Source organism: Apaloderma vittatum, unplaced genomic scaffold, assembly GCF_000703405.1.
Source record: "Apaloderma vittatum isolate BGI_N311 unplaced genomic scaffold, ASM70340v1 scaffold39604, whole genome shotgun sequence".
Lineage (NCBI taxonomy): Eukaryota > Metazoa > Chordata > Aves > Trogoniformes > Trogonidae > Apaloderma > Apaloderma vittatum.
This window is the reverse complement of record NW_009711696.1, coordinates 18,181-29,811: the sequence shown is the minus strand read 5'-3', so window position 1 is coordinate 29,811 and position 11,631 is coordinate 18,181. Positions and strand designations below refer to the sequence as shown.

The following is an 11,631-nucleotide window of genomic DNA, read 5'->3' as shown; positions in this document are numbered from 1 at the left end:
AGACTGCAAGACTCCAGCAGAACTTCAAAGAGAGAGAGAGAGATGTGATTTCAGTGTTTAGGTGGCAGTGACACAGGTCTTCAGTTTGATACCCTGCTCAGCTGTCAGCCTTGAGCTTTATGTTAGCAGCAGCAGTAGTTCACTGTCCTTTTATCTTCAGTGACAGTGTTTACTTTTGGTCTTCCCGTACCACCCTCGTGCTCTCACTCATCACTGCAGGTGCACAGGCACAACTGTCTGGGGACTTGCGCTGTGAACTGTACCAAGGAACTGTTCAGCTTTTTTTAAAAATACCACACACGCACACAGAGCCTAAAAGAGCAACTTTTCTTCTGGTGTTGCTTTCTTTAGAGTTGGATCCGTTCTCTGATCTCATCTATAGCGGTCACGGAGACAGTTGGGCCACCTGTGTCATGAGGATAGGACTGACTAGCAATGGGAAAGAGTGCATTCGGCTGGAGATAACGTATTTTCAAACAGCGAGCTGATCTTAGATGTTGGTTATATGCATGAAAACATAATCAATTCTGAGTCCACATCTTTAGTGCCATGCAACTGCAGTATCCTCTATTACTGGTAACTCTTACAAAACAAAAAAACCCCAAACCTCTTACACTATGAAACTAGAGTTTTAGACAAGGCTGTCAGTCTCCGGGAATGGAGTAGAATCTGACCCAATATTAGGTCCTGAGGATTTTTGTGGTTTCAGGCCTTTTACAATACTGAGCTCTCCAGTAAGACTCTTAGAATACACTGTCACAGGTTTGTTTGGTGCCCACAATGCATACGTTCCTTCCTTTTCCAAGATACTGTGGTGTTTTTTCTAAAAAAATCTGCTGCAAGACTGAAAGGCCAGAAGACCCTTATTTCACTGCTTTTGTGTCAATGGGGTATTTGTTGTTCATTATCTTGGAAGAAAATATGCAGAGTATTTAGTCTATTTAGTCAGCTTCGATGCATAAATATTTTGTAACTTAATGGCAAACTGTAGGATAAAGCAAATATTTTGACCATCGTCCAGAGTGAGAGAGAATGTTTATTGTTGGTACTTCTAGCAATGGTATGAACTGAAGTAAAGTTTAGCAGAACTGTTCAGTTTTGTAGTTTCAAAATCCTTAACTAGGAGATGTTGGAAAGCGACCTTCATGTTTTGGGGATTACAAGAAGGATGTTTTGCAATATATTTTGGTACCTTATGACCTTTTGTAATAAATGCTATCATGTTCCTGGTTCCATGGCTTGCAGGAGCAGTCTTCCAGGGACAATACTTCTGTGTTTGTTTGGACTTACTAATGGAAGTGGCATGTGCAGAATTCTCTTGTTCCTTTCCCATTTCCTTACAAAATGGAAATTTCCATATCTCGTAGTCAAATCCAAGATACATCAATTTTAAAACAGTAAGGATCCTTTGGCCGAATTGTCCACTGCTTAGGTTATTAACCTAAACCTCAGCAGATCCGGATTTCGTTCCTTATTCTGCCACAAGATAAATGTTCATCATCTTTAAGCATTATGATGCTCAGTGTACTTAGAAGTGCATACGTGAGTTGGGCACCTCTGCTCTGTATATTAGGGCAGTCAAGCACTGTGGGTTGACTATTATTGTATTAGTAATGTTTTTTTTTTAACTCATGGAAGACTTCTGATCAGTTTTCCACTTGCAGAAAGTTGTTTGATCCGCAGGACTTGTGTTCTCACATTGTAATAGCTTGGCTCATCAGAGAGTTTATTTTTACTGATACTTGTGGGTTGGTAACAGACCCACCAACAGTCTGCAACTGTTCCTAAGTGCTGTGCCTCTGGTAGGACATGTGCTTGTCTTCATGAATAGTCCTATTAGTTATACCAGTGGCTTAAATTAGGCTGTTTGATTACAGGCATTGGTTCCCGTTGCAAAACAAGTACTGGCAGCCCTTGTGTCACAGCTGAGAACAGTGCCTGCAAACAGAGAGCTTTGCTTGGAGATACTAAGAGTTGATTGGCATTAAGGAGTATACAAACTCTGATTCCACTGACACTCTCCTTCACTCCACACCAGTCTCTACCTTCTGCCCATCTGCCTGATTTAGCCACACATCCCCAGCCCACGCTGTTCTCTCTGTTAATTGCATTAGATCAGTGAAAGGAAGTCAGTTTAAAAATTATCTTTGTTTTCAAGTTGATTTTTAACATAGAGCAGTGTTCAGCACTGTACCCAGTCCATCACTTCACCCTGCACTCTTGTTGCACTAGTATCACCAGGGCTGTGGGCAGCGACTGGCAAGAGGGACAAGAGGAACTGCTCATTTCTCAGTCCATTTCCTGACCAGCCTAAGAAAACCAAAAACCTGTCCCAGCTTTCACAGAAAGACACAGCTATCCACTGTGTGTCTGTGAGCAACACTGGTCCTCTGAAGTTCTCTGTAAAATTTTGCTCCTTAAGAAGAATCCTCTCACAATTTCATAAATAGCCAAAAAGATTTACCATGGTCACTCTCCCAGTAACACTGTCCATCCCAGTAATTCTGTGAGGTGCTGAGCTGCAGATGTGAGTTGCAGCCACATCCCACCAAAAGCTGCGTTGGCTCTTTAGGCATCATCTTGGGTTTGCTTACAAGAAAACAGCAAAAGAAGATTCCTAGTCCCTAAGTTTTGCCAGATGTTCGGTTATTGGGGTTTGTTCATTAAAGTTCACGTGGCAGCCCGAGGTCCAGCGGAATGTTTTGTAATCAGCCAAAACAAGATGTCAGTTTGCTGTGCTGGCAACAGAGGCAACCCAAAATATGTTGGAGTACAACCAGAAAACTTGCCCATCCTAGCAGCTGGGAAGCAATAGCTCGAGGTCGTGCACAAAAGTGATGACACCATGAATCATTAAAAAGCAGAGTGCATCAAAGCTTCGTGTGAGAATCCTGAGCAACACGAAATACAAGCACAAATGTTTGTAACTGACATAGATGTTCTCAGTGCTTCCACACGCAGTCACGTCTGTAGTTCTTGCATTCATCTCATCATCCATACACTGCTAGTATGTGCTGCATTTTTATATTTTAGTATCAACCTGAGGTCCAACATTGGTTTCTGCTTCTGTTTAGAAACTCTGTTTCCCTTTAGTTTGCATTAATTCATCCTCTGAGTATCATCTGGTGGACTACTTGTCCACGTGGAAGTAGCTCACCCTTAACACCTAGCAGACATGTTCAGTTCTTCCCCTGGCATCTTTCTGCCTCATCCAGATTTTACCGTGCCCCATTCTAGCAGACTTGGAAACACACTTCTTTCCCCAAGACAAATTGTATTCTTCTCCTCTGTTGTTTCTTCCCTAGTTAGTAACCTGTCATACTGCAGTGAAAGCAAGGATTACATCTGTAACCTTAGAAATCTTAAAACACAATGTGATTTCAAACTACTGAAGATTCTAGTTACTTGCCTTGATACAAATGACTAATCATTAGAAACTGGGAAATACTATTAAATCCCTTCTGTCTGCAAATTGTGCATAAAATTCATGCTTTGATAGAGTATTTCCCTTTTCCTTGACATTTTATTAGGTTATCTATATTCTAACAAAGAATTTTTGTCCTTGGATCTCGAATTTTCATCTGCCTCAATCACTGTTACATCTTAATGATGCATATTCTGACTAGCCAGTGATTTCCTTATTGATAGATTCTTGAGATACAGGCACAAGGTCAAGTCTCTGTTAAACAGAAACCATCCTGTGAAGGAGAGAAGTATCTACAAAAATTACTGTCAATTGACTTGTCGCTGGAAGAATCTGTGTGTGCTCTGGGGTGAGGGTCTGCTTGTTGCATCGTTCTCATTTCTTCCAGGATAGGCAAAAATGTCCAGTCCTAAAAGCAATCCTGTACTGGTGCATCACTTCAGCAGGTTTAGTTTGCAAAGGTTAATGGCTGTTCTGGGTCAGGGCATACGTCTGGTCTTCCTCACTAATGGTTCTTTGAGCACCTTGCTTGGTTGGTTTCTGTAGTAACCTCTACCAACAAACAGGTCCTGTTCATTCACCAAAGATGTGACTGTAAGCAAACACTTTGATCATGTGTATTTTTAATAATGTTTGTAGAGTTGTGTGCAAGTACCAACCTGAGCTTGCGTCAGTATTGTTGGGGCAGAACGTGTCAGGAGGCCTCAGCTCTCACTCAAATCAGTGGGTTTAACCACGTTGGATTCATCCCAAACTTCAGTGGCCGCATTCACCATGATGACAAGTTCTAGTTCAACACACAGAGCAGAAACAGGTCATTTTATCTGTTCCATGTCTTGACTAGCTCTGAAACTTTGAGGATGGCATTTGTGCTGCCTGAACTACAAATAAGCAGCCTAGGACTTGAGTTTATTTCTGGTCCCCCGTAGGGTCAAGTAGGGCTTTGTAGGATTTCAGGACACTGATCCTACTGCAGAATCAAAGCTTAGGAACAGGCACAAATGTAACTCCTTTATCAAGGGAAACCAGAGGAGAGTGTTAGATAGATTTGTCTTCTGGTTTTTAATTCCCCAAGACAGTTTGAGAAAGACATAGATTGACAGATTTGGGGGCTGTGAGGAAAGTGCAGGTTTAAGGTGAAATTTAATAAACATCATTAAGTCGAGGGGTGAAGGGGAGTGTTGTCTTCCCCATTTTGTGGGAAATAGTGGTTCCTCCACAGAGGAGTAATTTGAATCTGTATTGGCCTCACTGCGTGAGAAGTTTCCAGAGAAACTTACTACTGAGTTAAGTTGAATTTCATGGTTTCTGTTACATTTCCCAGTTGCCTTGGCTGGAAATTAAATATGGGGGGAAAGATTAGTAAAATGAAAGATGGTAACATGAGTTTTCCACATCATTAAAACAAGGCCTGAATGACTGTACAGGATGGCTCCAGAGAGTACATTAATGGAAAGGTAAAACAAAACTTATGATGCCTTGCCCTTCTGCTGTATCTGCGCACGACAATTTTTCATGCACTTTTCCAGACTCTAATGTGAGATGTGTCACAGGTCTAACTGTAATTTCATAAATATTTCTGAAAGAAGTATCATATTGATTATCTGATGACTACTTGAGCTGTAGTCTCAGATAAAGAAAGTTACTGTTTGTTCAGAGATTCCAGTTCTTTGAGGCTTGGTCTCCTATAAACTGAACTAAAATTCTTGAGGTTGCAAAAGCTTAACGCAGGCTGCAGATCCTCACTGTTGGTCAGACAGTTACTGTTCAGCCCAGTGCTTGCTTCTGCATGGGTGTGGAAAAGCGGCCCATCAAAGGGCATTACAATGTTGGTAAAAACTGTGGAAATTTGGCTAAAATGTTGAAAGTTATAAAAGTAATATCAAACTGTGATAAATACAGCATTAGGCAGATGGAAACACTAGAAACTCATTATAGCACTAGGGTGGCTGAATTACAAGAACAGAGCTTGATCCTGTAAGTGAGAAGCCCCTGAGATTTACTCCAGAATACATGAGCTGGAGTTACCTCTGCTGAGCTATGGTGGCTCCTTTGACAAACTTTCCGTGAAGCTCAGAGATACGAGCATCCTCCTGCTCTTCCAACACACGTCTGCTCCAAGGCACTTCCAGGCTGCTGCGGATGCTGAGCCATGCTGGTCACACAGACGCTTTTGTGGGACCTCAGGCCATTCCCGTGGCCTTCCTTACAGACTGCATTGTGAGCGTTTAGTGGTCTTGATGGTAGCCAAAAAGCACCCTTAAGAGAGGGCATAGATCTGCCCAGTAAATCTCTTCCAAGGTAGGAACATTGCCATTACCTGCCCTGTCCCTTCCTGCTGTTCCCCACAAGGGCCGTTCACATTCCACCGGTGGGAGGAGCAACAAGACATATCATTTCAGATATTTAGAATCTTCCAGAATGAAAAGCCAGCCAGAAGTACCAGCTTTCATTATTGTGATTCCATATTGTTACATTATCGCCAGTGCAAAATGCGCATGCAGAGTACTTGTGAAAATTAGAGGGGTCCAGAGTTGGAAGTGTGATTCCTAACGTGTATCCTCCTGTGCTCTGGCTTCTGCATCACTGAAATGGCAATGGCAGATGCAATATTAAATATTTCGAGTTCTCTGTGTTACTGAAGTCAGGCAGTGTTCTTAACAAACGAAGGACCGCATCCAAATACTGTTCTCTGTTTGCTTTCAGGCTGTAGCAAAGCTGATGTCAGTGGATTGCCGTTGTCACGGTGTGTCTGGGTCCTGTGCTGTGAAAACTTGTTGGAAAACAATGTCCTCCTTTGAAAAGATTGGCCGGTTTTTAAAGGATAAGTATGAAAATAGCATACAAATATCAGACAGACTGAAAAAGAAGCTACGCAGGAAAGAGAAAAGCCAGCGAAAAATACCAATCGGGAAAGAAGACCTGCTGTATGTGAACAAATCACCCAATTACTGTGTGGAAGACCAAAAACTGGGGATCCCTGGGACTCAAGGAAGGGAATGTAACCGCACCTCGGATGGACCTGATGGCTGCAACCTCCTCTGCTGTGGCCGTGGGTACAACACCCATGTCGTCAGGCACGTGGAAAGGTGTGAATGCAAGTTTGTCTGGTGCTGCTACGTGCGCTGCCGGAGGTGTGAGACCATGACCGACGTACACACCTGCAAATAAGATCAAGCACAGAAAACTACGGCCAAACTGTTCCAGACTGTTCACTACACACGACTGCCGCACAGACAGTGATTGCTCTTCGCGTGTGAGATTGTGAGGGGGGGAAATGGGTACTGCCAAACAACAGGTGTATGAAAGAGCAACTGAGTGAATGGCAGCCTGCACACAGGGATAGCTAAAACAGCGAAAAATGTCTCTTGATGACACATTTGAACATGTGACTCCATGAACAGGGACAGACACGAACCTTTCCAAGTCTTTAATAGAGACAACATCCTGCAGATCCATGTGATCAGTAGGTGCAGTGGAGAAAACTCAAGATCTTGTTAGAGACTGAAGTGTTAAGAGGACGTGTAAGACACGTTTGATCCAGTCCTTATGTCTGTATTTTTAAAACTGCAACTAGATGGAACAACTAGATGGTTCATTTCTGCAGGCTTTAGGAAAAAAACAAAACAAAACACAAAGATAGGGGAAATGTTCTGCTGTTGTCCGTGAAGTATTTGCTTCGTGCTGCTCAGAAAGTTGTTTCTGCATAATATGCAAAGAAACATCTGGTACTGAGAAACAAGCGTGACTGCAGAGAGCTGGGCACTGCCTGGTGGAAGAGGAGGGTCCATCAGCGTGGGGCAAGCTGTGTCTGGAGCAGAGGGGCTGGAGTACAGCTCGGTGAATGCAAACCGTGTACCAGATGGCAACCTTGGGATCTCTTTTATAATTTGTCTTTCACACACACAAAGGACTGGTCTGAGGAGCGACAGAAACGCAGTTTGGTATTTGAAGGAAATAAAACCCTTTGCAGGCATTTCCTCGGTATCTGAACACGGTCAGCTGGTCACCACCCTGCTGTTAGACTGTGGTTAATAACCTGCTATGTTCCACCATCTCGCTGGTGGTTCATTTTCACAATTAACCATATAATATTCAGCCCAAAGAAATCTGCCATAAAGCAAAAGGTTTTTTTAAACTTTGCTTTCTTTTACAGAAACAGCAGCTAGAACTTTTCATTAGGTTGCATCCTAAGTAAGTTCAATGCACAATGTAATTTATGGATTGGCTCACACCACTGAAATATTGATAACATTTTCTCCCCTTCCATATGTTGGCTCAATTTTATTTTACATCTGTGAAACATTGTTTATTTTTATGGAATGATTTCATGCCTGTCTTAAAAAGCATTTCTGTTGTTTAAATGTGCAAAGACCTATTTTTGATAAGACAAGAAAGTTTATATTTTGTAAATATTTAAATTATGCAAGCTATGTAAAAGGTTTCCAAAACTAATGTGATAAGATTATAGCCTTTGATATTTGCTGGTTAGATATTTGTTACTATTGCAGTAGCCTTTAATTGATTTTTATTTGCATGTGCAGGGTGAAATTAGTTGGAGAATTACATAAGTGTCCTTCTTTTTACCATCAGGGTGGTTAGAATTATTGCAATTAATATACACTGATGTCAAACATTTACTATGATTTTCTAAATTATCATTTAATGAATATTCTGTATACTTTTTTTTTGGTTTTTTAATCCCTTTTACAAACAGTGAAATCCCATCTCCAGCAGTAAGTGTAGAATTCCCACTGGCATCAAGGGAGCTTGTAAGAGTTTGCCATCGCTTAACTTGTTCCATACGAACAGTCAGTTTTTAGAAAGAAATCACCTTAGACAGTTTGGCTAAGGCTTTCAAAGTTACTTTGAAGAATTCATTTCCTAGTTGTCAATACTTTTTCCATGAAAGGTCGTGACCAGATTCCCTTTCACTCTATTGGACGTGTAGGTCAGGAAGAAGTAAACGAAATCTTCTGTGTTGTGGTACTTCGCTGCCTTATGTGGAGTATCCTAGAATATCAGTTTAGCAGCCAAGAAGTCCTTTATCTGCTGGTTCTTTTTGGACCTTCCCTCTGCAATTGACCAGTCTGTTTCCATTGACCTAACCAGATAATTGCACTGAGACCACAAAATCTGCTGTCTATGGGAAGGGTGCTCAGCATGCCAGTCACTGTCACAGGAGGATTCAACCCTCCCTGTGAAAACTTGAATGGAAAGGACACATCCTGGTGGAAGACACTAAAGAGCCCCAGGTTGTTCCCATCTTCTAACAATGAAAGTAAACCCACAGGTTGTGCCACAGACCTAAAGGTTCTAACATGCCTGATCTGTAAAGTATGGAAAATCGCCCATGTACTTCTCATTATGCCTTAACTTCTGGCAGGGTAGGAAATTGGGAGAAAATAGTCCTGGACTCCTGGGCCTATAGTCAGCTTCAGGGATTTGCCCAGGAGAAAAATTCCAGTGGGCTGTTTGTGGCTTAGAAGGGAAAGGGCACTCACATCAGCGTTGCACAAAGGTGTGGGGCAGTCATGATGCAGCCAGCACAGTCGGGGTGTCTCTTGCCTGCTTGGCTGGACAGTATTTGATGATGAATTATTTCTGAGAGGTTATCTAGTTCCAAAAAATTATCTTTTTGTTCTTAAATATCACTAATAAAGATTTTTTTCTGGGTTTGGGGAGGGGGGAAGAGTTTGTTTTTTCAAAGAATGACAAAAGACAATGAAGAGAAGTGATAACACACATGGTTTGTGAAAACTACAATGGCTGAGCAAACAGCGTGACAAGTTTTGAAGCTTCACTGGCAGCAGAAGGAGCCGTCTTGCCCTGAGAAGCTGAAGAGAGCTATTTCACGGGAGGTGGCATTGCCCTTTTTGAACTGGGGACAGTGCTGCACTAAAGTCAGGGGCTTGGAGAGGAAAGCAGAAGCAAAGCTGGGTGCAGGGGGGAGACTGGAGAATGAGCCTCTCTCTTTACCTGTCACAGCTCAAATTTCTGTTCAAGTTAAGCTCCAGTGGAACTATCTAAGTTACGTCCATAAAACTAGTTCTGGATGGGCAGAATCTTTAAAAACAATTCTGGACAGGAGCAGGACATGAGCATTGTTTTGTAGTAGCATCAGGGCTAGAGAAATGAGCTGACATCTGTTGCAGTATCTATGCCACAAAACCTCCTTTGCGCCTTCCACATTCTGGGAAAGCTCTCCTTGGGTGAGAGAGAGAGGGACAACCATCTGTAAGACAGCATGCCTCTGCTTTCGAAGAGGAGCCTACGTACAACATATGTGGTTCAGTTTCTTTTGTGGGCGTATGGAACTGGGATGAATTTCACTCATTGAGTTTAATAGGGTGTTTGTATGATTGTGGTTTTTTTCCAGTGCTGGGACTGGAGGATCAAGGCTGTTGACTTTGAAAAGATAGACTTCTACTACTTTTGTGTAACTTTGCAATAATATGTCTTTTCTGCTTGAAAGTAGCTACGTGTGTGCTTATCTGAGCAAGCGAGACTAGAAAAAAAATTGGAAAGATTTTTCACAGTTCGAGTAGGGGAAAGGTCTTATCTCAGTCCTCTTCTCTCCCACTGCTCTTGTATGCATGGAGCAGCAGTTTGTGAAAAGTAGCAAACCTATGAAAAATGCCACAAGCTTACCTTTTGAAGAAAGGATAATTATATCTTCTGGAAGTGAAAATGATATGTGCTATTTAAAAAAAAAAACAAACACAAAAAACAAAACTGCGTGTACGTGGGCTGCATATTTTAAGAGCAGAGTTATGTTGTTGAATGAAGTGTTGACATACTTGGAGGAGTTACTGCAGGAACACAGCTGGTCAGTCTGTTGACATGCCAGCCTGCGTGGGCATCAGTAGCTGAAAAACACCTTGTTTGTATTTCCCTTGCCTGTTGGAGATCCCTCGTCAAAGGATGTGTAGTAAATGGAGGTTCTGCCCATTGCTATCAGCAATGTCTCTGTGCTGGGCAGCACTTCACAGTGAATGACAAGTATGTGAAACATACGTGTGAAGTAAACAGCAACAATTGGCATCAATCACTCAGAGGAAATGATGTTAAAGGACATCGACTTTGGCTGAGGTTTCTGACAGAGCTGAAATGCTCGATTTCACCAAAGGATGAGGTTTCACAAGATAGCAAGCTTGATTTTATGGCAGTTCCTCATACATCAAAACTGGCATGGCTAGGTCATGTAATGTGCTGAACCCATGCTGACTCACTCTGTGGGCTAAAATTTATTAAAAACGTGTGAAAACATCATTGCATTGTCGCAGACTTCATGCCAAACGAGACACTGTTTTTCTGAGCCCTCTAGATATCACATAGGGCTGATTATCAGGAAGTATCAGAGCAGAATAAATGTCATTATTTGTTCTATTTAACCTGCAAAAATGCTAACTGTGAATCCTCTCCTGAGTGCATCCCTTCTGTCCTGCCAGGTGATCTGGAGTGCCCAGATCCAGGAGTGGTAGTAATGTCAAATGCAGTATCATGACTTATATTTCATTTCACGCAAGGATTAGTGATAGCATTTTTTAGGATTTTTACACACCACAATTTTTACTGTTAGTGAATTGGCACGGACAGACAATAGCTAATAATATCTAACTGAGAAACAGGGCTTCACACCCATGTGTCCACTCAGCATCAGTAAGCGTAGTAGTTGTATTCTGACTATAAATAGGAAACTGGGGAGAAATTATTGGCTCAAAGTCACCTGGGTTTAAAAACAAAAGTAAGCAGATCTCCTGATCATCAACCTAATGATTTGGCTATCTGCGTACTGCTTTTGTTTCTCAGCCGGTGTAGTTTGAAAACTGTGGTTTGCCAGTTGCTGTAATGATCCCAGTCACGACTGCTGGGCAAGTCTTGCTGCAGAGCCCAGTACAACTGATTTCAAGGACAGGCAGAGACTAAAATAATTAGTTGGCTAAAACTGCATTTCCTAGACATGGCCTCCTGTGATTTGTAGTTCTGGAAGTCAAATACGCTTTTTCCTCCCCCCTGCACAAATGACAAATTCATCCTGAAGGAAATGGTGCTTGTGACCTCCGTGTTAATAACTGCAGATAATTAGTGCTAAAATACCCGTGCCTGTCCCAGAGTCTGCAGTTACGCTGAATCGACAGCTGTGTAATTCCACAGGTAGTCGCGTTAAATAATGGTTTACTCAGCGGAGACTGAAATGGGAATTA

General features: G+C 42.1%; 1 protein-coding gene across 1 annotated transcript in view; it reads left to right on the top strand.

Annotated features, from left to right (window-relative positions):
• Window positions 1–6,595, top strand: part of WNT16 (wingless-type MMTV integration site family, member 16) — a 9,602-nt gene extending 3,007 nt beyond the window's left edge. Inside the window, exon 2 of the mRNA XM_009867707.1 lies at window positions 6,131–6,595. Coding sequence (XP_009866009.1) covers window positions 6,131–6,595 — 465 coding nt within the window. The remainder of the gene's footprint in view (window positions 1–6,130) is intronic.
• The last annotated feature ends 5,036 nt before the right edge of the window (window positions 6,596–11,631 follow it).